Source organism: Balaenoptera physalus (assembly GCF_965194825.1).
Source record: "Balaenoptera physalus genome assembly, chromosome: X".
Lineage (NCBI taxonomy): Eukaryota > Metazoa > Chordata > Mammalia > Artiodactyla > Balaenopteridae > Balaenoptera > Balaenoptera physalus.
Genome location: NC_138903.1, coordinates 129,425,296 through 129,452,164, shown reverse-complemented (window position 1 = coordinate 129,452,164; position 26,869 = coordinate 129,425,296). Strand labels below are relative to the sequence as shown.

At 41.1% G+C, this 26,869-nt stretch overlaps 1 protein-coding gene across 2 annotated transcripts in view; it reads left to right on the top strand.

The window, feature by feature from the left end:
- Positions 1–26,869, top strand: part of LOC309652229 (uncharacterized protein) — a 179,356-nt gene that overhangs the window by 92,051 nt on the left and 60,436 nt on the right. The window contains exons 3-4 of one of the 2 annotated variants that reach the window (XM_082445806.1): positions 16,501–16,597; positions 19,502–19,572. In XM_082445806.1, the coding sequence (XP_082301932.1) occupies positions 16,501–16,597; positions 19,502–19,572 (168 nt within the window). The remainder of the gene's footprint in view (positions 1–16,500; positions 16,598–19,501; positions 19,573–26,869) is intronic. The other variant, XR_014258612.1, reaches the window with a different exon arrangement.

Below are 26,869 nucleotides of genomic sequence, written 5' to 3'. Positions count from 1 at the left end.
TTGTTAGTTTAATGACTTTGAGCAAGTTACTTAACTCCTCTGTACCTCAGTTTCTCCATCTGGGGATAGCAATAGTACCTACTATTGTAAAGATTAAATAAATTAATATACGTAGAGCATTTAATACCTGGCAATATGTGTTAGCTGTTATTATAGCTAATGTTTTACATACTTCTAAGTTCTGTTTGTGTTAGTAAGCTGAGGTCATTTAAAGAGACTAAGACAAAATATCAGCTCCCTTTTCAGCCTGGAGGGCTACTGGACTTGTTTTGTGAAACTCCCCAAGGATGCCATTTTGAGTATGTAGCTTGGAGGAGAGCTTCCATCCCCTTGCCACTCTTACCAGCAGGCATTGTGAGCCTATGCCATCGTCGAGAACTCCCCAGACACCTGGAGTGAAAGAGCTGTGCATAAGAGGGACACACGGCTTGGAGAACTGAACTCAAGGAGAGCCTGGGGGCTGCCATTTAACCACAAATTTCTTCCCTCCTCTCCTATAGCAGTTCTACCAATAGAGATTCCTTTGGAAGTCCAAGCCCCTCCCTGAATGTAAATCCATTTCACCAAGTCCTTCTGGAATCTGAAGATTACCAATGAAATTGGAGTTGCAACGGGGGCCACAATGACTGAGCAGGAGGGTCTGTAACCGTGGTTGACCCAGAGGAATACTTCTCAACCATGGCTGCACACTAGAAACACCTGGAGAGTTTGTACCATATGAATGGCTGGCTCTCACCTCCACAGATTCAGAATTAACTGTTGGTGAGGATTCTGGCCATAGGTATGTTTAAAAAGCTCCCCGGTCGATTCAACTGTGTAGCCAGGGTTGAGAACCACTGAGCTAAAGATAACGGCAAAGCAAGAGCAAGTGATCTAGACTAAGTGGACAACCTGGGAACTTCTGTAGTCTCCATTTCTTTCAATTCACCACTCATCATATGGCACGCATAACACTCTCCAGAGCAGTGACCCAACCAGCCTGGATGCATGGGCAGACAGACACCACCAAGCTTTAGACACACGTGAGCCTCTGACAGACTGGCTGTGGAAGTATGGGTTTTCCATGGGCAATACCTGCAACAGAGAGCAGGAGCCCTGCTGGGTGCTTCCATGGAGATAGTGGTTTGCAGGATTAGCTATTTGAGTGAGTAAGTAATACATTTGTAATGTTAATTTGCAAAACGATTTGTTTTGGTGAATTCATTTATTTTGGGTGATTTGCCTTAAGAATGTTTGAATGTGTTTACAACAGAGAAGACTAGAACCAGAGCCTATTTTCATTTATTAGGCATATGATTGTTTTGGATGGTCAAACGAAGTTTGATTACCTGATATAGCATAATGTGGCCATAATCTGACTGCCACAATCTCCACAAATGGTGATGTGATATATATGTGTAACCATCAGCTACCAATCTTGTAAACATGAGCAAACGGACAACAGCAGAATTCTGGCCTCGGATCTACAAAAACATAAAGCAGACCAACTTTCTAAGCCAAGAAAAAAACAACACATGACTTGCCAAGATTCACAAAATTGACACTCTGTGCCGTCTATAAAACTATGCTAAAGATTTGGCCTGCAGGCAACAAAATCTGAGATGATAGAAGGTCCATCTGAAAATTGCCACTGGCAGCTCTTGAAAAAAAATGTTTGCAATATGGCTGAGGGTGCCTTGCCAATTTACCACAAATTTCCCAGTCTAAGGAGGCAGATGAACCAATGAAAGTCCCCTCAACCATCTCAGTAAGAGCTCAGCTTGTCAAGATTCAGAATTGCTCAGGGCCAGGCCACTTCTGTGATGGAATTATCCTTGAGCTTGGCTGTTGTGCACAGCAATTTATAATGTGAGGAGCTGAGATAGCGCTTAATCTTGGAGAAGATGTGCAGTGTGGGTATATAGGGCCATGACCTGGCTTCTGTTTCTGGATCTGCCCACCTGTGTCTCCATATGTGAATTTGGAAGTCAGCCTTCTTCCATCCAGCAACCTTTAAGAAGGGCCTACTAAGTGCAAGGTGTTGGAGGTTCAAAGGTGAGTGTAATATGGTTGTCGCCTTTGAGGGGCTCATAGTCTAGCAGTAAGTATAGGCATATAGATCAATGTAACAGAATAGAGTCTAGAACTTGACAGCCCCATATACTGTTCTCCACCATTAATGTTTTACCTTATGGAGAATGTCATATAAATGGATGATACCTTTAAGATTCATCCACAATGCCTTTAAGATTCATCCAAGTTGGCAATTATATCAGCAGTTGATTCCTTTCTGTTGCTGAGTAGTATTCCACTGTATGGATGTACCACAATTTATTTGGTTTTTCACCTGCTGCGGGACATTTGGATTGGTTCCAATTTGTGACTATTATAAATAAAGCTGCTTTAAGGATTGATATACAGGGTTTTGTATGGACTTAAGTTTTAATTTCTCTTGGAAAAATGCCCAAGAGTGCTATAGGTGGGTCATATGGTTAGTACATATTTGACTTTATTTTAAAAAGCTGCCAAACTGTTTTCCAGAGTGACTGTACCATTTTGAATTCCCTCCAACAATGTGGAAGAGTTCCAGTTGCTCAGCATGCTTGCCATACTTCATTTGTCAGTATTTTTTATTTTAGATATCCTGATAGGTGTGTAGTGATATCTCGTTGTGGTTTTAATATGCATTTCTCTGGTGACTAGTGATGCTGAACATCTTTCCATGTGCATATTTGTCATCTATATATCCTCTTTGGTAAAATGCCTGTTCAGGTCTTTTACCCATTTTCTAATTGAACTGCTTGTTTTCTTATTGTTGAGTTTCTTCCTATGTTCTCAGTATAAGTCCTTTATCAGGTACGTGATTTGAAAATTATATTCTCCAGTCTTTAGATTGTCTTTTCATTTTCCTACAGTGTCTTTTGCATAGCAAAAGCTTTCATTTTTGATGAAGTCCAATTCATCAATTTTTCCTTTATGGTGTCATGCCCAAGAACTCATTGCCTAACTGCAGGTTACAGAATTTTTTTCCTATGTTTTCTTCTAAACGTCTTATAGTATTATGTTTTACATTTAGATTGATGCCCCATTTAATTTTTTATAAAGTGTGGGTTAGGGAGAAAGAGATTTTTAGACTTTGGGTGGGGTGGGGGAAGGTTGTTTGTTTTCTTTTGCTTGCCTATACATGTCCAAATTTTCCAATACCATTTGTTGAAAAGACTATCTTTCCTCTGTCAAAAATCAATTGAACACATTTGTGAGGGTCATTTTTTGGACTCTCTTCAGGTCCATTGATCTATGTGTCTATCTCTCTGCCAGTACCACACTGTCTTGATTATTACTGTAGCTGTATAGTAAGTTGTAAAAGGGTTAGTTGAGTCTTCCAACTTTATCCTTTCAAAATTGTTCTGGCTATTCTAGTTCTGTTTCCTTTTCATGTAAATTCTAGAATCAGCTTGTCTATATCTACAAAAAGTCCTGCTGAGATATTTATTGGAATTGCATTAAATCTGTAAAATAATTTTGGGAGAATTGACATTGTTAGTGTGCGAAGTCTTCCAATCCATGAATACAGTTTGTCTCTCCATCTATTTTGTCTTTTATTTTTGCTATCAGTGTTTTATAATTTTCAGCATATTATCCTGTACATGTTTTGTCAGATTTGTACCTAAGTACTTCATTTTTTAAGCTATTATAAATGGTATATTTTAAAAATTTGGGTTCCTAAATGTTCACTGCTGGTATGTAGAAATATGGCAGATTTTTGTGTGTTGACCTTGTATCCTGTACCTTTGACAAACTCACTTACTAGTTCTAGGAGTTTTTTTGGTAGATCCCTTGGAATTTTCTACATTAAGCAATCATGTCATCTGCAAATAGGGACAATTTTAAACCTTCTTTTTCAATCTGCACGCCTTATAGTTCCTTTTCTTTCTTTATTGCACTAAGGCTTTCAGTATGATGTTGGATAGGAGTGGTGAAAGCAGACATTCTTGCCTTATTCCCAATCTTAAGAGGAAAGCATTCAGTCTTCCACCACTGTGTGATGTTAACTGTAAGTGTTTTTGTAGGTGCCCTTTATCAATTGAGGAAGTTTTTATCACAAATGTATATTGGATTTTGTCAAGTGGTTCTTTTGCACCTACTGAAAGAATCATGTGGTTTTTTTCTTTAGGTTGTTAATATTGTGGATTTTATCCAGTGATTATTGAATATTAAACCAACCTCGCAATTCCAGGATAAATCCCACTTGGTTGCAACATTATTATTTTTGCATATTGCTGAATTTGATTTGCTAATATTTTGTTGAGAAACTTTGCATTCATGAAGAATATTGGTCTGTACTTTTCTTATAATTAATTTTAGCCTCATAAAATGAGTTGGGAAGTATTCCCTTCTCTTCTAATTTTGGGAAGAGATTATATAAAATGGGTTTTATATCTTCTATAAGTATTTGGTACAATTCACCAATGAATCCTTCAAGGAGTACTGATTTCTTTGGGGGAAATTTTTAAAATACAGATTCAATTTCTTTCATAGATATAGGGCTATTTTGATTATGTATTTCATATTTGATGAGTTTTGGTAGATTGTGATTTTCAAGGAATCAGTCCATGTCATCTAAGTTGTTGAATATATGTAAATAGAGTTGTTCATACGATTCTTTAATTTTACTTTTATTGTTTACAGGTCTGTAGGGATAGCCATAATTTTATTCCTGATACTGATAATATGTCTTCTCTCTTTTTCTTTGTACATCTTATTGGGTGTTATCAATTTTATTGATCTTTTCAGTAAACTTTGGGTTTTGTTCATTTTCTCTGTTAGTTTTCAATTTCATTGATTTCTGTTCTTGACTTTACTATGTCCTTTCTTTCGTTTGATTTTTTTTTTTTTTTTTGTATCTTAAAGTGAAAGCTTAGATTATTGATCTGAGAACTTTCTTCTTTTCTATAATAAGTGGTTAGTGCTATAAATTTTTCTCTGTGCATTCTTTTAACAGCATCCCACAGATTTTGATATGTTACATTTTCATTCAGTTAAATATATATTTCTACTTAACTGAGACTTCCTCTTTGACTGGATTATTTAAAACCCTATTATTTTATTTCCAAGAGTTTGAGGGTTTTCCAGACATCTTTGTTATTGATCTCTCACTTAGTTCCCCATCCCTTGGAACCAAAGAAGTTTCACCTCTGAGAGTTTTAGGTGCCTGTGGGCCCTGCTCCAGTGACTGTAATTTGCCACCTAGATTCAAACACAGCAGATAAGTTGTGGAGCTGGGATTTAAAACCAGTCATTTCTGACTCCAAAACTTGAAATCATCCTTGACTCCTTTTCTTTCAATATACCTCATAGCCAGTCAGCAAACCCTATGAGCTCTACTTTCAAAATATATCCAGAATCTGAACACTTCTCACCACCTTCATTGATACCACTCTGTTCCAAGCTGCTATCACCTCTGGCTTGCCTTATTGCAAATAGCCTCCTGACTGGACCCCCTGCTTCTGTTCTTACCCCAGTCCCCTTCCAATTGGTCTCAGTAGAGCAGGCAGAAAGAAACTTTGCAAATATATCCTGTTTCTTCTATCACTGAAACTTTCCACTAGCTCCCCATCTCACTCAGAGTCAGTTAAAATCCTTACGGGGATCTATAAGGCCTTCCATGCTCTGGTCCCTTGCTGTCTTTCTGACTTCATCTGCTACCACTCTCCCCCTCACTCTCTCCACTTCTGCTGACCCTCAAATGAGCTGACAGCGACCATTTGTTGAACATGTTACTAAGTACCAGCTATTATCCCAAGAGCTTGCCATGCTCTATCTCATTTAATCCTCCTAAAACTCTATAAAATGGGTGTTATTATTTTTCTCATTTTGGCAATGAGAAAACGGAACCATAGTGATTTTAAATGAGATGCCCAAGGTTACACCACTGCCTAAAAGTGGCCTTGGCGTTCAAACCCAGGCATTGGACTTCAGGGCCCAGGCTCTGCTCTTCTATGCCCTAGTGTGATCTCAAGAAATGGGAATCAAAGGTAATGACTCCCAGGTTTCTGGCTGGAGCAGTTGGGGAGATGTTGACGCCATTTACTGAGGTGGACAAGGCTGGGATAGGAATACATTTGCAGAAAGAAAGAAAATCAAGTTTAGCTTGGCCCATACAAAGATGTTTATGAGATGTTCATGATGATGTTTATGAGACATCCAAGGGGAGATATAAAGAGAGCAGTTGACTATGCAAGTTTGCAGCTCAGGGAAGAGGTCTAGACTGGAGACATCAATTTGGAAACCACGTGCATAGAGTTGGTATTTAAAGCCATAGGAATGGATGTGATCCTGGCCCCTTCTGTGTCTGTGGTATGCACACATATATTGGAGCCAAAGGCTGCCTGGGGAAAGAGAGAATCCATGCCAAATGTATGAATGAACCTGCCCTTTGAGATGAGCACAAGCCCAGCTTGCATGTAATCCACTGGCTACCACCATGCTGAGTTGGAGATGGTTCCTCTTTCTGTCAACATTGAAAAGCACCTCCCCTTCTTTCCAGCCATCTCTCAGGACCTGTAGTTTGAATTATCCGCATTACAGTTCCTGTCAAAAACCCAGAGGAAGCCATTGATATTCAAGAGTGCTAGTTTTAGGGAATTCCTCCAAAATTTCAAAGCTGTATCCCTATATCATACCAGAGCTCCAGGAAGCTACAGACCTGGTCTCTATCACTCTGTCCCCCAGTGGAATTGCCTTTACAGAACTATAGCTTAACATTATACATTTGGATTTTCCTGAGGGTCCACATAATAGATACCATATGTGGAATATCAGTACATTTCTTGGGTAAAAGTCCTGTTAAATATACCATCCATTATGTGGTGCAAGTTTCCTTAAGCAAAGACCTAGGAAACAATTTTTCTTAAAGTTCTGAAATGAGAAACAGGTTGTCTTTCTTGACAGACTAGTGTACTTGCTTTTGTGAGCTGCTGAAGGTCCTCTAGGCCATCACCCCTCCGTCTTTGCCTTATCTTCCAGGAACCTCAGAGTCAATTTGTTGCTCATTTTCAACAGTTTCTCTTCATCTAGGTCAGGAGTCACAAACTGGGGCCCAAATGTTGCCTATAGATGAATAACATTCAGCTAGCTTTGTATTTAAAAATAACCACATGGCTTTTGGGATGAATATATCTAGATGTAGAATATATATACATTTAAGATATCTCTCAATTGTCTTAAATCTGTCCTGATTTGCACATTTATGCTACTTGCCTGGTCCCTGTAGAGTTTGCGACCTCTGACCCAGATCTTCCCATGTAATCATTTTTCCTCCCTTCAATTCCTTATTAATATTTGGACCTTCTATTTTTTACTCTTGTTTAAACAATTTTAGTTTCATTGTATTGCCACTCAAATGTTGTATTTAGGCTGCCTAAAATCCTTCTAGAGAAGTAGGTTACCAAAGGGGAAAGGTCAGGGGAGGGATAAATTGGGATTAACAAATACACACTACTATATATAAAATAGATAACTAATAAGGACCTACTGTATAGCACAGGGAACTCTACTCAATACTCTGTAATAACCTATATGGGAAAAGAATCTGAAAAAGAATAGATATATGTATATGTAAAACTGAATCACTTTGCTGTACAGCAGAAACTAACACTACATTGTAAATCAACTATACTCCAATATAAAATAAAAGTTTTATAAATTACATGGAAGGAGAGGTGTCAAAAGAGATAGAAAATATGAAAGAATGGTTAAGAAACGTTTAAGATAGAGTAAAAATTCCAATATACATCTAATGAGAGTTACAGAAGAAGAGGACAAAGAGAACTGGTTAGAAGCAGGATTTTAAAGCAACTGAGACTGTACCTTACTAATGTAAAATGTTAATAATAGGGGAAATTGGGTGTGGGGTATATGTACTACCTTCTATCTTTACACTCTCTTTGTGCTTCTGTAAACCTAAAATTGTTTTAAAATAAAAAGTTGATTAACATAAAAAAATAAAATAAAATAAAAATTTTAAAAGACCCCAAAACACTGCTTATACCTCCACATGCATTTGTATTTCCAAGGCTAATTATTTAAGAGTGGTCTCTTTCATCACACTACCCCATGAAATTGTGTCGGAATTCACATTAAAGCTCAGCCAACAAGCACTTTCAGAGCTCACAGAGTTCAAGTTGGCCAGAGATCAGATGGAAATGTTGGGGCCCGATTCCTTGGAAGGATGACAGGAAGGTGAGGTGGAGGTGATTTAGAGGAAAGGGCATTATTCTTAATACCCTTCATAATCCTATTATGAAGCTGGAGGGTGAAGATTAAGATTTATTAGCTATAGTAAGACCCTGTGCCTTCTGGAAAATGGTCAATTGGTGAAAATACTGATAGGTCCCATGTCAAGGTGGGCCATCTCACTTTTGTCCCCTGGACTTTTTGCAACTGTTTTCAGTGCTAAGCTGGGTATCCAGGTTGGACCATCTGACCCTCTTTTCCCCTATGGACATTTTTCTACCTTGTCTTAAAGGGCAAGAACACAGAAGGCTGCCGTCAAAATTAGTGAACTTTGTGAAGTGGGAAGTAAATAGCCTGTGGATTAGGAGGCTAAAAGAAGGATTTAGAATGATTTGTGAGTCATTGATCTGTCCTCTTTCCAGTTAGCGAGGATCAATCAGTGATTTCTTTACAACACGTGTCCCACCCACTTCATACGTGCTTTCGAGGTGGTCAGGTCCGAACAGCTCAGTGTTGGTAGGGACATTGGAGGCTATGGGGTCTAACTTGCACCTAATGTCTGAATACCTGGCAGTTTTCATCCAGCTTCTGTTTGCATGCCTCAAATGATAGAGAATTCACTACCTCGTGAAGCGTGGATTCCATTGTTGAACTTCTCTAAATGTTGAGTGTCTCTTCTGTGAAATTAAGATCTGTGTGATATAATGGAAAGAGCATTGGCTATGGTAGAGGACAGAACTGAAGTCAAGATTCTGTCTCCCCTCACTTGACTCTTGGCAAGTCCCTTTATCTCCCCAAGTCTCAGTTCTACTGATTTTAAAAGGAGGATAATGGTACTGACTTCATGGGATTGTCCTGATGATTAAAGGAGACCATATAAGTGTATGTCCGTTGTGTGGCATGGGAAAGGAGTTCAATGATGCTTGGTTCAAAATGCTTTACATGTAGTTTGAGCTCTTTCTCTGGGAGCCTAGTGACGACATATAATCCCTTCTCCTTGTGATGTCCCCACTAAAATGAATGAACACACTGACGGTGCCCATCTGGAACCATCGCCTCACTAGCTGAAACCCTTTCCATCCTGAAAGGCTTTCCCATGCTGTGCGTTCAGACCCTTCCTTTCTCCGATTGACCTTCTCTGGACTTGATCTGCTTTGACGGAGCAACCCTAAAAGTGGGGGGCCTAGCCAGGGTCCCCACATGTCATCCAGAAAAGCCTACCCACTAGCCAGGGTCTGTCAGCTCTAGCCCCAGAGGTAGCTCATGAGACAGCGCCTCTACAGAGCCCCTCTTTCCTTGTTGAAAAGCTCTTCAGTTGTATTATGGCCTGATGGCAAAGAAGATGGCCTGCATCCTCAAGGGATAGACCACTTGCCAGCCTATCTTTAATTTTAATACTTCGATTATCCCCTAGTGCCTCTTTATGGTCACCATCACTTTCTGCTAATTTCTTGATTATTCTGCCAAGGCAGTAGTAGAGACAATCTTCTTCTGAGTTCCCAATTTTCATATCTTTAACTGTAATTAGCCTTTATCAGACTCCAGATACTTCTCATCAGAATCCAGTCTTTAAATCGCAGACTGATTGGAAAATGAGGGGCAGGGTTCTAAGCAGCCCCGATCTGGAGGCCCTGTGGAAATGAACGGTTTGCCAGTGATAAACCTGGCTGATTTTGTGCCAGTCTCTCCTTACAAAGGGAATGAGTTTGGTGGAAATATCTGAGACTAGGTGTTGGGCCACTTTCCTCTGTCCTTGGCTGGGTGGGTAACCTTAGGTAAAAAAATCTTCTCTGCGCAAAATGCCTTACCTGTTTTTTGGTTTTCTTTAACATGTTGATAAAAGGCAGAGTTTTATTTATTTATTTTTAACATCTTTATTGGAGTATAATTGCTTCACAATACTGTATTAGTTTCTGTTGTACAACAAAGTGAATCAGCTATATGTATACATATATCCCCATATCCCCTCCCTTTTGCGCCTCCCTCCCACCCTCCCTAACCCACCCCTCTAGTTGGTCACAAAGCACAGAGCTGATCTCCCTGTGCTAGATAGCTGCTTCCCACTAGCTATCTATTTTACATTTGGTAGTGTATATATGTCAAGGCTACTCTCTCACTCCGTCCCAGCTTACCCTTCCCCCTCCCTGTGTCCGCAAGTCCATTCTCTACATCTGTGTCTTTATTCCTGTCCTGCCCCTAGGTTCTTCAGAACCATTTATTTTTCTTTTAGATTCCATATATATATGTTAGCATACGGTATTTGTTTTTCTCTTTCTGACTTACTTCACTCTGTATGACAGACTCTAGGTCCATCCACCTCATTACAAATAACTCAATTTCATTTCTTTTTATGGCTGAGTAGTATTCCATTGTATATATGTGCCACATCTTCTTTATCCATTCATCTGTCAATGGACACTTAGGTTGCTTCCATGTCCTGGCTATTGTAAATAGAGCTGCAGTGAACATTGTGGTACATGACTCTTCTTGAATTATGGTTTTCTCAGGGTATATGCCTAGTAGTGGGATTGCTGGGTCGTATGGTAGTTCTATTTGTAGTTTTTTAAGGAACCTCCATACTGTTCTCCATAGTGGCTGTATCAATTTACATTCCCACCAACAGTGCAAGAGGGTTCCCTTTTCTCCACACCCTCTCCAGCATTTATTGTTTGTAGATTTTTGATGATGGCCATTCTGACTGGTGTGAGGTGATACCTCATTATAGTTTTGACTTGCATTTCTCTAATGATTAGTGATGTTGAGCATCCTTCCATGTGTTTGTTGGCAATCTGTATATCTTCTTTGGAGAAATGTCTATTTAGGTCTTCTGCCCATTTTTGGATTGGGTTGTTTGTTTTTTTGATATGGAGCTGCATGAGCTGCTTGTATATTTTGGAGATTAATCCTTTGTCAGGTGCTTCATTTGCAAATATTTTCTCCCATTGTGAGGGTTGTCTTTTCGTCTTGTTTATGGTTTCCTTTGCTGTGCAAAAGCTTTTAAGTTTCATTAGATCCCATTTGTTTAGTTTTGTTTTTACTTCCATTTCTCTAGGAGGTGGGTCAGAAAGGACCTTGCTGTGATTTATGTTAAAGAGTGTTCTGCCTATGTTTCCCTCTAAGAGTTTTATAGTGTCTGGCCTTACATTTAGGTCTTTAATCCATTTTGAGTTTATTTTTGTGTGTGGTGTTAGGAAGGGTTCTAATTTCATTCTTTTACATGTAGCTGTCCAGTTTTCCCAGGACCACTTATTGAAGAGTCTGTCTTTTCTCCATTGTATATTCTTGCCTCCTTTATCAAAGATAAGGTGACCATGTGTGTGTGGGTTTATCTCTGGGCTTTCTATCCTGTTTCATTGATCTATAGTTCTGTTTTTGTGCCAGTACCATACTGTCTTGATTACTGTAGCTTTGTAGTATAGTCTGAAGTCCAGGAGCCTGATTCCTCCAGCTCCATTTTTCTTTCTCAAGATTGCTTTGGCTATTCGGGGTCTTTTGTGTTTCCATACACATTGTGAAATTTTTTGTTCTAGTTCTGTGAAAAATGCCATTGGTAGTTTGAAAGGGATTGCATGGAATCTGTAGATTGCTTTGGGGAGTATAGTCATTCTCATATTGTTGATTCTTCCAATCCAAGAACATGGTATATCTCTCCATCTGTTTGTATTATCTTTAATTTCTTTTATCAGTGTCTTATAGTTTTCTGCATACAGGTCTTTTGTCTCCTTAGGTAGGTTTATTCCTAGGTATTTTATTCTTTTTGTTGCAGTGGTAAATGGGAGTGTGTCCTTAATTTCTCTTTCAGATTTTTCATCATTAGTGTATAGGAATGCAAGAGATTTCTGTGCATTGATTTTGTATCCTGCTACTTTACCAAATTCATTGATTAGCTCTAGTAGTTTTCTGGTAGCATCCTTAGGATTCTCTATGTATAGTATCATGTCATCTGCAAACAGTGACAGTTTTACTTCTTCTTTTCTGATTTGGATTCCTTTTATTTCTTTTTCTTCTCTGATTGCTGTAGCTAAAACTATGTTGAATAATAGTGGTGAGAGTGGGCAACCTTGTCTTGTTCCTGATCTTAGAGGAAATGGTTTCAGTTTTTCACCACTGAGAATGATGTTGGCTGTGGATTTGTCGTATATGGCCTTTATTATGTTGAGGTAGGTTCCCTTGATGCCCACTTTCTGGAGAGTTTTTATCATAAATGAGTGTTGAATTTTGTCAAAAGCTTTTTCTGCATCTATTGAGATGATCATATGGTTTTTATCCTTCAGTTTGCTAATATGGTGTATCACATTGATTGATTTGCATATATTGAAGAATCCTTGCATTCCTGGGATCAGGTGTGTGATCCTTTTAATGTGCTGTTGGATTCTGTTTGCTAGTATTCTGTTGAGGATTTTTGCATCTATGTTCATCAGTGATATTGGCCTGTAGTTTTCTTTTTTTGTGACATCTTTGTCTGGTTTTGTATCTTGAAGATCTCCTCTCTTACCTGTTTTAAGATTTTCTATGAAGAGAAAAATAAATTCATTGATGGAGAAATGCTTTGTAAAGCACAAGTTCTGAATTTGTGCCAGGCTTGCATTACCATTAATAATTATCTTCTAGCATCTGATGGGCTGGCTGTGAGTGTAACTAGAATCTTTGTGCATATATATGGGCCACCAGCCATGATGCTGAGGCCTCAGCTTGTCTGGATCTACCAGTGCTGCTGTGGGTCTAGGGTTCCAAGCATGGACTCCTTGATGAGGGCTTACCCATTCAGCCTTCACCTTACCAAGCCTGCCTCACCAGTGTGTTTGAGATCTAATTTTTCCTATCCATACCGTTGTTAACTTGCCACTGGCCCTACACAGGGTACAGCCCCTCCTACTGTATCCAGAGCCTGAGCTCCAGGTGTCCCCCTCCCACTGTTGGGACCCCATTTCTCTGACTGCTCCATCGATGGTCAGCACCTTCTCTCTGATTTCTTCATGTCCTGGCCCATCCTGCATCTAACACGCGTCTCCAAGTTTGTGATACATCTGGACACACCCAGAAATAACGTTTAACCAGATATCTGGGCCCCCCGTGGCCCAGTCAAGTTGACACTTAAAATTAGCCATCCCAAGTCCACCCCTTGTCAACTTGGCATCCATCCACATCTTTGTAAACCATACTTAATCTCCAAATGAAGAAAATAACAAGGTGGTAATTCTGCCTTCCATGACGCGACTATCCTGCACACAACTGAACATGCATTGAGTCCTTCCCCAGAAGAGGAGGTAAAGTCCTTGAGTGATGTTTACTCTTCTTCACATACTGTAACTGAAATACTATGATGGATAATTACAACAGGGGTAACCTGTGCAATGTCAGAGCTTCCACATGACATCCATATATCATGCAGTGCTTTATGCTCTACCAAGGGTTTTCACTCAAGTGTGAAAAAACATCTAGACCTCTTCAGAACTAGCCAGAATGCCAACTTCTAGAGAAGGCTTTTAGAAATGCAAATGTCAAGTTCTCCTTGCCTTTTGATAAGCTGGACAGATCCTATTAGAAGGTTCCCCTAGGAACCAACAGATGCCGTGCTGAAGATTTTGCAAATCAGAAGCACAATGCCCCCAGGGATGTTTGTTATGCCTACCTCAAATCAGACCAATAACAAATGGAATTTATTTCAATGACCAACTCAGGGTGTCTGGGTTTCGGGAGGGCTGGTGGGGGATGGGTGTGCCAACAAATGGACTACAATGTGCAAGTCTGTGATACCTTTTTATTTTCTAACTCTTTGTTTCAATATTATCTGCGACAGGTCTTGCTGTTGTCACGTTTTGTTTTGTCTCAATCCTAGCTATTGTAAAATTCTCGGAGGTCAAAAAAGTGCAAGATAATAAAACCTTAGGGAAAAAATGAGCTACTGGCTTAGAGAGTGAGTATATGAAGGGCGTTCTAGGGTCTTAGGTACTTGAATTCACACAAATTGGCCTTTAACACAGGTTTTATGGTGGTGGAGGCATCATCTTCCACATAGGTTCCCACTGGAAATGTGGTTTGTTTCCTAGTCCAGAGTCTGGTTTGAGGCAGATTATGGGTCTGGGATGTCCATGCCTCAATTGACAAGATTGAGGCTTGTGTCAAGCTGTCAAGCTGCCATGGCAGAGCCTTGAGCTTGCAGAGCTGGTAAATCAGTTATAAAATAGCGATCCCTTTGTCTCTACCCAGAGATTTGTAAACCCCAGTGGCATCTTCAGATCTCCAGGTAATTTTCAGCATTCTTGGATCCTGGAAAGTAATGTGTGTTACATATTCTTCCCCAGAACCCATTATTTATGCAAAGCGCAATTCTTGGTACATCAGAGAGAACATTATCACACAATGAGATTTATCTGTGGCCCTTTCATGGTTGGTAACACATAAAATTTCTCCTTGGGCTTCCCTGGTGGCGCAGTGGTTGAGAATCTGCCTGCCAATGCAGGAGACATGGGTTCGAGTCCTGGTCCGGGAAGATCCCACATGCCGCGGAGCAACTAAGCCCGTGAGCCACAACTACTGAGCCTGCGCGTCTGGAGCCTGTGCTCCGCAACAAGAGAGGCCGCGATAGTGAGAGGCCCGTGCACCGCGATGAAGAGTGGCCCCCGCTTGCCGCAACTAGAGAAAGCCCTCGCACAGAAACGAAGACCCAACACAGCCAAAACTAAATAAGTAAATAAATAAATAAATATAATTTAAAAAAAGGAAAGATATCCACAACTACTGAGGCTGCATGCCACAGCTACTGAAGGCCCTGTACCTAGAACCCGTGCTCTGCAACAAGAGAAGCCACCGCAATGAGGAGCCCACGCACCGCAACGCAGAGCAGCCCCCACTCGCTGCAACTAGAGAAAGCCTGAGTGCAGCAACGAAGACCCAACGAAGCCAAAAATAAATAAATAAATAAATAAAACTTTTTTAAAGAAAAAAATAAATAAATAAAATAAAATTTCTCCTTTAGCCCAGATTTAAACTCTACCTTAATTTAAACATTATTGAAAACATTACAGAAATAAATCAGTTCAATTTTTAAAGTTCCTGTATGGTATTTTGAGAACAGCCAAATTCTCCTGCTTGTCTGGACTCTTTCCCGCCACCTGCCCCAGCTCATGGCAGGCTAAATAACTGTGGAGAAAAAGCAGATTTTCAGCTGCGGCTCAGATTACTCTGTCACTCTTCCTGCGTGGCAGACAGATCACTGCTGACATGGAGAATGAAGACAAGAAAATTACTTCATTATAGTGTGTCCTGATCAATTACAAACATCTAGGAGTTGGGTCTGTCCATCTGCTGCTCTGATCTGGCCCTGGACGTAGCTCTGGGTTATGAAAACAAGGATTGTGTTGCCTTAGCCCCCAGGAATTAGCAAGTGAGATGTTTTCAAATCCATGATCAGAGTTGCTCTTCTGCGGTGTGTTCCTTTCTTTTCAAAGGTCCAGAGGAGGGAAGGCAAGGGGCTTTCTCAAGGTCAAAGCATAAAGTGATAGCAGAGTCAAGTCTAGATCCAAAAGAACGTGTCAGGTCTCAAACATGTAACCTCAAGCGATGGCAGTTGATGCTTAGTTTTACCAGTAAACACTTCCCTTTGCTCCCTTCCAGAATCCAGGGTCCCCAGACCCTGTAGCGCTCACCTCTTTTATAATGGCTGAGAGCTCTTAGGATGTAGGAGCCTGGCTTCCTGGTTTATGTCACTTGCCCCCAGGTCATTCTTCATAGCATCAAGCACCTTCTAGCACTGGATGTTTGTTTGCTCATTTAATTTTCACAACAATCCAATGAAGTAGGTGCCATTATTTTCGTCAGTGCTTAGACAGGTAACGTAACTTACCCTACGTCACACAGCTATTAGGTGGTATAGCTTGGATTAGAAACTGGAAGTCTGGCTTCAGAGCCCACCTTTTGAACCACTATGCTACACACATCCACCATCCCTTACCTAGGAGCCATGTGTGGTTGTTCAGAGAGTTGAATATTTCAAATTTTAGAAAGATAACACATTGCACTATATTGTATATTACCTGATACTAGGGCAGGAGCCTGTAGTCAAACAAGTGATGTTTCTGCAGTGAAATGTATGAATATTCACATTATGTAGGATAAATGAAGATTATAAATCCCCGCTGCCTCAAGTTCAGTTTGGGTTTTGTCATAGTTAAGGAGAAATATTCCATGCTCTGATCTATTGGAAATTGGACAATGCAAACAGGCAACCGAGGACTTGTTCTCAACATAGCTCTCACATTGCTCCTCTCCCATCTGTCCCTACAGCTGGCTGCTCGAGTCAGGGCCACCATCGCCTCTCACCTGAATGTTGCAATAGCCCGTCCTCTGACCATGAAGCTGACAATGAGGAGACTTCTTGAAGGTAGGAGACTTGCTGGCATTACAAGGGGCATTCTAGTCTTTGACTATGTTGAATCAGTCCTTCATATCCAGGTTTTCCCAGGCCCTAGGCTTTTCCCTTAGAGAATCATTCCTCCTGTATTCCAGAGTGTCAGTTGCCAAGCATGTGTTTCATCACCGGACAAAAAGAGACCATCAACTTAGCCACTGTCTGATTCAGTTTTCTCTTGAGCCATTCAATTGCATTCACCTGCTTCATGTGAGGTGGGTCTGTACCACAAGGGGCTTCAGGGCAAAGGGGGCTGGGTCATATTCATCTGGCTTGGTGAGTCATGAAACACATCAAAAAGACCTGGCCCTACATATTTAAAGTGATGAAAGGGAAAAACCTACAACCAAGATTACTCTACCCAGCAAGGATCTCATTCAGATTCGACGGAGAAATAAAAACCTTTACAGACAAGCAAAAGCTAAGAGAATTCAGCACCACCAAACCAGCTTTACAACAAATGCTAAAGGAACTTCTCTAGGCAGGAAACACAAGAGGAGGAAAAGACCTACAATGACAAACCCAAAACAATTAAGAAAATGGTAATAAGAACACACATATTGATAATTACCTTAATGCTGGAAAGGGTGTGGAGAAAAGGGAACCCTCTTGCACTGTTGGTGGGAATGTAAGTTGATACAGCCTCTATGGAGAACAGTATGGAGGTTCCTTAAAAAACTAAAAATAGAACTACCATACAACCCAGCAATCCCACGATGGGGCATATACCCTGAGAAAACCATAATTCAAAAAGAGTCATGTACCAAAATGTTCATTGCAGCTCTATTTACAATAGCCAGGACATGGAAGCAAGCTAAGTGTCCATCAACAGATGAATGGATAAAGAAGATGTGGCACATATATAGAATGGAATATTACTGAGCCATAAAAAGAAACAAAGTTGAGTTATTTGTAGTGAGGTGGATGGACCTAGAGTCTGTCATACAGAGTGAAGTAAGTCAGAAAGAAAAGCAAATACCGTATGCTAACACATATATATGGAAGCTAAAAAAGAAAAAAATTGTTCTGATGAACGTAGGGGCAAGACAGGAATAAAGACGCAGATGTAGAGCATGGACTTGAGTACACCGGGAGGGGGAAGAGTAAACTGGGATGAAGTGAGAGAGTAGCATTGACACATATACACTACCAAATGTAAAATAGCTAGCTAGTGGGAAGCAGCCGCATAGCACAGGGAGATCAGCTCGGTGCTTTGTGACCACCTAGACGGGTGGGATAGGGAGGGTGGGAGGGAGACACAAGAGGGAGGAGATATGGGGATATATGTATATGTATAGCTGATTCACTTTGTTATAAAGCAGAAACTAACACACCATTGTAAAGCAATTATACTCCAATAAAGGTGTTAAAAAAAGAAAAAAAGGGCCCTGGCCCTGTACAAGAGAAACCTTTGCAGAACTCAGCACCTGTGATCTGAGAGGGGTGTACACCACTCTGAATTTAACAGCATGATGATGTCTTCCTGGATGCTGTCATCTTGGGCCTTCTGAAAGTCTGATTCCTCTGGCTGACAGTATGAGTGGCTTACATCAAAATGATTCCTCACACGTGGACAGCACTGTCCAGAATTACGTGTCACGGCTGCACGTAACTCTCACATCAGCCCTGAGATGGACATAGGCCTTAGCAACCTCCCTGCAGACATCTCTGGGGTCCACTCAGAAATACTGAGTTATTCATAGAACAAAAATATTAAACTGCCATAGCTAAATTCTCATATTCTTCAGTGAGTACACTAGTGGTTTATTACTTAAATTATTTCCCGAAGAAGACCTACTAAATTGGGGAAATTCAATGTGTGGCTGAACATATTTTGATGGTAGATGAAATGATGTGGATATTAAATGATTACAAAGAGATCACAAATATTATTACAGAGATGACAAAAGTAAACATCTGTAAACTGATAAAGTAAAACCGTGTGCAAAAATGCTTCTATTTTACCCAAAGCGAAAACTAATGAAAAGCTAAATACAAAGTCGACAGCCACCAAGAACAAAGTCTTCCTGTGCAGGCTACATAAGAAGAAATATAAATCTATGATGAAGAAATGTACATAGAAAGGTGACTTAACAGGTGAAGCAGATAAAATATAAAAGTATTGCAACATTTAAAGCATTTTTATATATTCAAAAATAAGAGTAGAGTTTAAATAAATGCAGTTTATTATATATCAGTTATACCCCAACTACAACACATGAAAAGGAAATTATAGCAATGGTCATCCAAAGAGGCTCTCTGTGGACACCTCGGTAGGAGGGGACCATTCTAGGAGGACCAGTTAACACATGACACTCCAGCCTTCAAGGCAGCCCAATGGATCCTGGGACATGAGCCACCCACTACTTACAAATGACATCTTCTGCAAACCATGGCATTTTAGTTCTCTGGAAATTTTTTCTGAAGACATAGTAGTTCAAGGCTGAAATTGTTATTTTTACCAAGCCCATATCACGTCTTATGTGTTTGTAACTGAATAGTAGCCAAACTAGGCCCTTCTGTTCTCCCCCCACCTAGGAAGTCCTGGAAGCGATGAAGCGACTTTTCTAAGGTCATGAGGCCAGCCCGCCCAGGACTGAGACATACTTCTCCAGTACCAGTCTGTGACTACACCACCAGACAGCCGTATTATGCTTTTACTTTTGTCAACACTCTTTCACTTCTGTTAATTCTACTTTTAATGGTAATGGCCCTGTGAGATATCAGACAGGCATGAGTATTCCCGTGCTATAGATTAGGAAATTGAGGTCTGGAGGAGCTAAGGCACTTGCTCAAGACCTGACCAATCCCCTTCTAATATGAATACTAGACTAAAGCCCTTTGCGCTCAACCATATTGCTTTGATTTGTGGTTTAGGACATGTGTCAGGACAGGACTACGACAGTCTCTTAGGGCATAAGCCTACCACAGTGTCTTCCTTGCATACTGTAAGTACTCAATCACCATTTTTTTTTCTCTTTTTCTTTTTGCTTGGGAGGAGAGTTGAAATGTTTCAATGCTTGCTCATTAAAGCCATTCATCTTTTACTTCATAAAATAACAAACCAACCTAACAAGGTTACATCTCTCTTACCTTTAGGGTTAATCATGTCACCAGAACATTTTTCAAAATAATTTTTCTCCCTGATAGCTTCACAGGAGTGTCAGCCCTTCCAAATGTCTTCACTGTCTCCTCGGGCTGAGACCTCAAAATTTACCATTTATACCATCAAGCTGTCATTTGCTTTTGATGAAATGACTTGACTACAAAAAAAAAAAAAAAGATTGTTATACTTTTGGACTGAAAGCAAAGAAATGGATTCCTTTGGTGAGCAGAAATCTATTATTGATGCGTTCATTCATTTGTACTCTCTACCCCAGGAGGGTCACTGGGGACCCTGGATTCTGTGCAGACTTCCCCTACCTGTTAGTGACTTGTTCCAGAAGTTTAAGCAGCTGAACCATAACAGAAAATACCACAATCCAACCAGGGAGAGGAATAGCTATTTCCTCTTCCCTCGGGAGTCTATTGCCATGGCCCCCTCCTTGCTTTCTCCCTGAACTTCAGTGTGGAAAGGGGTAAGGAGCAGACTTTAGTGTAAAACGGATTTGGGTTGCAATCCCTGGTCCTCCACTTAATTGTTATGTCATCTGAAGTGAGTTCTTCTGAATCTCTTCAAGTGTCAGTTTCCACCTGTGTATAATGGGGTTCATACTGGCGTTGACTTTGTGGGCTTACATGAAATAAACTTACATGGAGAACTTGGCCCCATGCTTGGTGCTAACAGTGGGTGCTGTTGTTCACGGGATGAAGAAGGTCATGTTGAATATGTCTAGTCAGGTCTATGGCCAATGGATAGGGCTGGACCATGTAAGCCTCTGCGTGGGCAAGTTAATTTCCTGTAGTGTGAAATTGCCGGGCCAGAGGGTATGTGAGTTTTAAATTGACACAGACAGTGCCAAATTGATCCCTAGAAAGATGGCATCTATTTACACTTTCACTAACTCTGTATGAGAGGGCTGTTTCCTCTCAGCTGCACCAGCACCGGGCATAACATAGCCTTGTGTTTTGCTCATCCACTAAGCAGAAAATGGTATTGCATTGCTTTGATGTACGTTTCTGTATTTGTTCATGAGACTGAATGTATTTTCTTGGGTCCACTTTATTTTTTTTGTTTAACATCTTTATTGGAGTATAATTGCTTCACAATGGTGTGTTAGTTTCTGCTTTATGACAAAGTGAATCAGCTGTACATATAAAAGAACCATCTATTTGGTTGTTGGGCTGGGTTGCCTCCAGAAGACGCCCTACCGGGTGAAGTGTGCAGGGTGCCACACCAAGGTCATCTTTGGATCATGGCAGCCGCCTGTGCATGGGGACCTCAAAGACACGAGAGAACCGTTTCCCACTTAGGTGGGCTGAGCATGTCACAGCCTGTGCCAGCTCTCCTGCCTCTGGTCCCGGGTGGAGGTGGGGAAGCAAGGGAGAATTTCAAATTACTCAGCTGAGAAGTCACAGAAATGACCTGAATTCCCAACTCTGCCATTTACTCACTGTGGGACTGTGGGCAAATCACCCATGCTTTCTTAACAAAGCCATGGGAGCAAGAAGAGGTTGGGACTTCTCCTTTTGGCGGTCCACTCCACTTAGTGTTGTCACATGAAATACACGATATCCAGTTAAATTTGAATTTCAAATAAACGATGAAGAATTTTTTAGTATAAGTATGTCCCATGTAATATGCTTTTTGTTTTTTGCTTTTTTTTTTTTTTTTTTTGCTAAATTTGGAGACCTGAGCTACAGCACCATTTCCACTTCCGTGTATACTTTTTGCATCCTCATGTCAGTCTCTCTGAGCTTCAGTCTTCTCCGCTGGAAAATGGAACTAATAACATCAGCCCTGAAGCCCTCACAGGGCTATTGTGGGGATCAGATGGGATCATGCTCTTCAAATATTAGATGGTCGTACCAGTACTTATATATATATATATATATATATATATATATATATATATATATATATATATATACTATAGTATATAGTATATATAGTATATAATAAAACTGGCATTATACAGGGGCTCCTGCAGTGAGAACACCCCTTCCTCCCTTTGCCCTCACCAAACAATATATAGGGAGGTGTCTGGGAAAGTGTGGATTGCATCTCGTGGACTACGGTATGTATCTCCAATCCAAACATAACAACGTTTCATATTTTGCACTAAATAAGCACTTGGGTTTAAATATAACTCTGTTAAATCGATATTTTAAAAAATTGTCTGCATGGGGTAATTATTTTCCCTAAAGAGCACCAGGAATACATTGCAGCCTCCTTCCTGCTTAACAGTGTATATTAATAAAAGGTCTATCACCCTCAGAATGCTTATTACAGTGACAAATCACTAGGAGAAGGGGGAAATGATTTAGTACCTGCTCAATTCCGCTTATTCAGATCCTGCACATTCCAAATCTGAGGCATGCAGCCCTGGTTGGAGGGCAAGTGGGAAGCAATGATCTGGGGGGAAAGGGACTGGGTCAGTTTTCCACCTGGATATCGTTTTCAAGTTGTAGCCGAGCAATTAAATTTTTTATTACTGAAGTTCGATCGCCTCCCTCCCGCCACCAACTCTCCCCAAATAGCAATTCTCTTGTCTTCTCATCGAAGTGAGCTGTGCTGTAACTTTAAGAGCATGAAAGCAAACGTAGAGGGGAGGTCAGTGTGCAGGGCACCCAGCAGGTTTGATGTGTCAGTGGATAAATGATGGGATCACATCTGGAACAGTTTGGTGAATAAATAAAATGTGAAACCTCATATATCACTGCCCACCTTCCAATCTGTAAGGGAAAGAGCAAATAAATTCTCTAATGACCTTGTAAACACATAAAAAATATTGAATAAACTCTAGAAATTTTGTGGCTAAAGTGTCCGTATTAAATAACGAATTGAAGAGTGGGGAAATGCTTGAAATACAGAATGAGCCTTCTCATAAAGTGCTGTTTTATTTTATGTGTTATTTATTAGTCCACACTTGTAGAGCTCCAGATAATGTAATTTAGATTTTAACTCAGTGTCATAGAAACACTCTTCCTGCAGAGATGTTCCCAGAGGAGTTTTTATATCTACACCTAGGGACTCGTTCTAGATTTTTATGGCTTTGCCTGCCACGAGATTCTGCCATCTATACTCATCATTAATTTATGCATATCTCCAGTGCCATTAACTCTAGGAAATCTTTGGGACAACACAGGTACAGGAAATTCCATCTGCCAAATATTAATCGTAATTGAGGTGCAGCTGAGGGCTCCTCAGGACAGGATTGGAAAGGGGAGGAGGCCGGAAATGACATGTCTTGGCTCTGTCAAGGATACATCACACATATCCGTCTAATATTAGACAGCAATCGGTGAGCAGGTGGTGTCCCAGCTCCTGCCCCAGGAGACCTGGATTCTAGTCTCAGTACTGCCCCTAACTTTCTGTGTGACCTCAAACAAGTCTCTTCTCTCCCTACCTCTACTTTCTCATCTGCAAAATAAATGAGGGTGGCCCTACGTGCTCACCAAGGGTCCTCCCAGCTCTGGCATTTCTCGATGCTCTGATTTGTCAGGTGGGACAATCAGCAGCTGTCTGACCAACAGGTAAGTATGATCATGGTACTGAGAGACACACGGGCAGGTGAAGCCCTTCTGCAATTCCGTCAGTGATCATAAAAGATAGTCTGAGCCAACTCTTGGGCTTTGCCACTATTTTTAGGTATCATGTGCTCCCAGGCAGTTCTGTGGGTAGATCTAGCAATTTAGAGCCACAGCCATGTTTCAATCAGTGTGATGCATTTTTAATGAACACGGGGTTGCTCTGGAGGATCTGACCAAAGTTTACACATGTTGGACCGGTATTATTGTCTCATGCCAGGTCTGAGGACATGGGGAGCCAGCTACCTTCCCTTCTCCTTCCCCAGCCGATGCCTTTGGGCCACTTCTCTTGCAGAAAGTGTGCCTGGTTGAGGCTGGCCACCCCAGAAGCCTGGTTCAGGCCCTTGAAGGAGAAGCTGGCCTGCCCTCCTTCTCTCTCTCATCCTGTTCCTCCCTGTCCCACTAGGATGGCTGATCTGGGGGAAAGCTGCTGACTTTCAGGTCTCCTCTTGGTTGTCAAAGAAAGATCTGTTAATGTGATAATGAAGCCCTTGGTCATGACTCTGAGTGGCCTTCTCTTTTGCATGTATTGAACACATCTGCAAATACTCAGTTAAGGATGCAATTAGGCAGTTGTTTCCCCAAATGACAGATGGTCAGCTCACTCCTATAATTGCCCCAGCAGTTGAGTATTTGCAGGTGTATTCTGGACATTTCCCATCAGACTGCCGTGGGAACCACAGTTACATCCAGAGAGAATGTTTGGCAGGGACCTTTAAATGATCTGTCCCCTGATTCCTCTGTTGCTAATTTTCTGTGCTTCCAAGTGGGAAATTCCTATCCAGTTGACTTCGCCCCTCTGAGGTCCCAGTGACTGTGTGTCTCAGAAATCTTGGAATGGGAACACACACTCTGTTGCTGGTTGGTGGAGTTGTGTCTGAGGAGGAAAAGTCAGCTCTCTGACTTCCAAAAGGATTTGTAGCTGGGGCAATATCTCTCCTCATCCCTCAGTCTTCATTGGCTCATTGAGATACTTCATCTGTGTTCAATTTGGGAGAGGGGAAAGGGGTAAAGCTGAAATCCAATCGCGGGAAGGACTGACTTCCAGGTCTCTCTCTGGGCATGTCACTAGACACGCATCTGAGGATTTGGAAGAGAATGTCATCCATTGGTGAGACAGGCCTAGTGTGGCTGTCCTCTCACCAGTACCGTCTTAGGGGTGCAAACAAACTGGGGCTGTTGGGCAGTGTGGAGCGCCTTGGTAAGAGAGCCAAGTCCAAGTGCTAGTTCGGCTTCTGGCTGCCCGTGTGACCTTGGGCAAGGCATGTGACCTTATCTCCTTGTCTATCTAAAGTGGAGATAGTACCGCCTGCCAGACAGTCGTGCAGATTAATTGGGGTGATGTTTGTGAAGTGCTGTGTAAACTGTGAAGTACTGTTCCAGTACTTTACACATGGCCACTCCTTTACAGGGACAGTTGCTACATCCTCACTCTGTGGGAATTTCTCTCATGAAAATTAGAGTGTTTTCTGTCCAGATGAGGAAATAATGTATATAAATACAAATCCTGGTACAATAGGAATTCATGTGTTAATTGACTGCACAAACAAAGCATTAGTTCTTGGGTTAAAAATAAACATTGGAAGATGAGGGGAGATTTTTCACAGTTTTAAGTTCTCCCCAGGGCAATGCCCCCCATTCCCTCACAGTTTCAGTATGCACAGACTCAGGAAACGGGAAGGGAGGTGGCAGTAACGGACACAGTGATGGTGCAAGTGAGAAACATCCTTCAAGTATCCAGAGTTAGGTGTGTTCCTCCCACCCACGCCCAATGTCCAGCCTTGGTGGGAAGGTTTTATAGGGCATAGACTAATGTGTATTTGACAAGTTATTTTTTAATATATATTTTATTGAAGTATAGTTGATTTACAATGTTGTGTTGATTTCTGCTGTACAGCAAAGTGATTCAGTTATATATAAATAAATATAAATATATCTATATTCTTTTTATATTCTTTTCCATTATGGTTTATCACAGGATATTGAATATAGTTCCCTGTGCTATACAGTAGGACCTTGTTGTTTATCCTACCTATATATAATAGTTTGCCTCTGTATCCCTCCCCCACCCACCCCTACCCCTTGGCAACCACCAGTCTGTTCTCTATGTCTGGGAGTCTGTTTTTGTTTCATAGATAAGTTCTTTTGTGTCATATTTTATCCACACATAAGTGATATCATATGATATTCGTCATTCTTTTGCTGACTTACTTCACCTTGTATGATAATCTCTAGGTCCATCCATGTTGCTGCAAATGGCATTATTTCATTCTTTTTTATGGCTGAGTAGTATTCCATCGTATATATGCACCACATCTTCTTTATCCATTCCTCTGTTGATGGACATTTAGGTTGTTTCCAATGACAAGTTATTTTGCGGTCATGCTCTTTGCACAAGTCTAGGGACAATCATTTCTTGCTGGAATGAAGAATCAGGTCTTACCCACTGAAGGGGAGAATTCAGTCTATACAGACCAGTGACACTGCAGCCCAGGAGATCATGTAGCAAACCTCCTGTGGGGTTACTAAGAAGGGACTGAACTTGCGGCTGAGTTTTGGTGTTGACTGATGGCACAATTCCAGTTCCTCCAGCATGGCTACTGCTCTTCCTTGAGCCAAGCCCGTGCGTGGCCTGCTGTTGCAGAATAGCTCTGAGTTGTGCTACTATGGTGACGAGTTTGTGCTGAACTGTTCACCCTTGGAGGTTAGCCTTGCCAGGACTAAGAGTGCCATTTATTGTGGGGCAGGAGGTCTTAACCTGGTTGTGCCCTGGCCCCCTCGGTGGTCTGTTGAAGCCTATAGGCCCGTTTCAGAAAGGTCTTTAAATGTATAAAACACATGAGATTAGAAAGGGAACCAATAATACTGAAACATAGTTATAAAGTGTTTTAGCAAACAAATGTGTGATACAGTAGCATATGCACTTCTTCATCAAGGATTTTTGAACAACGACTGTAATTTTAAGAGTCGTGAGTATAAGTGACATTCGGAGATATCTTCAACAACTCTAAAGTGATTTGCAAAGATCTGTAATTGCTCTTGGTAACATGTGACAAGTACTGACTGCTGATTCTACTGTGGCTTATTACCTACATTCATTAATTGGGGGAAATTCTAAATTCTACTTAGAAGCTGCTGAAACTAACAGTGTAACTTTGGTCCAATCCAGGTTTCTAGTTCACAGGTCAAGCACCCCTGCTAGAGGAGGACAAGCCCTGGGCCAGGGGGCAGGAACCTAGGTCACACTCTTCTGAGCAGTGTGGCTTGGAGGGGGTGTGGTTTCCTAGGGAGGGCCCCTCCTGGGCTTGCATACTCTGATTCTTGTTCCCAATCATCTTCTGTGTGACCTAGGTCAAACCACTTACCCAATTTAGAACGTCAGTGTTCCCATTTGTGAAAATAGGTGGATGGATTAGACCATGTCTTGAGATCCCTTCCAGTTGTGATATCTCTATGATTCAATGATGCCACTGAAAAATATCAGTCATACAAATTCTGGGGAAAGTGGATTATAGGAAAGAACATGGAGTCTGACATCCACAGTTCTGGGTTAGA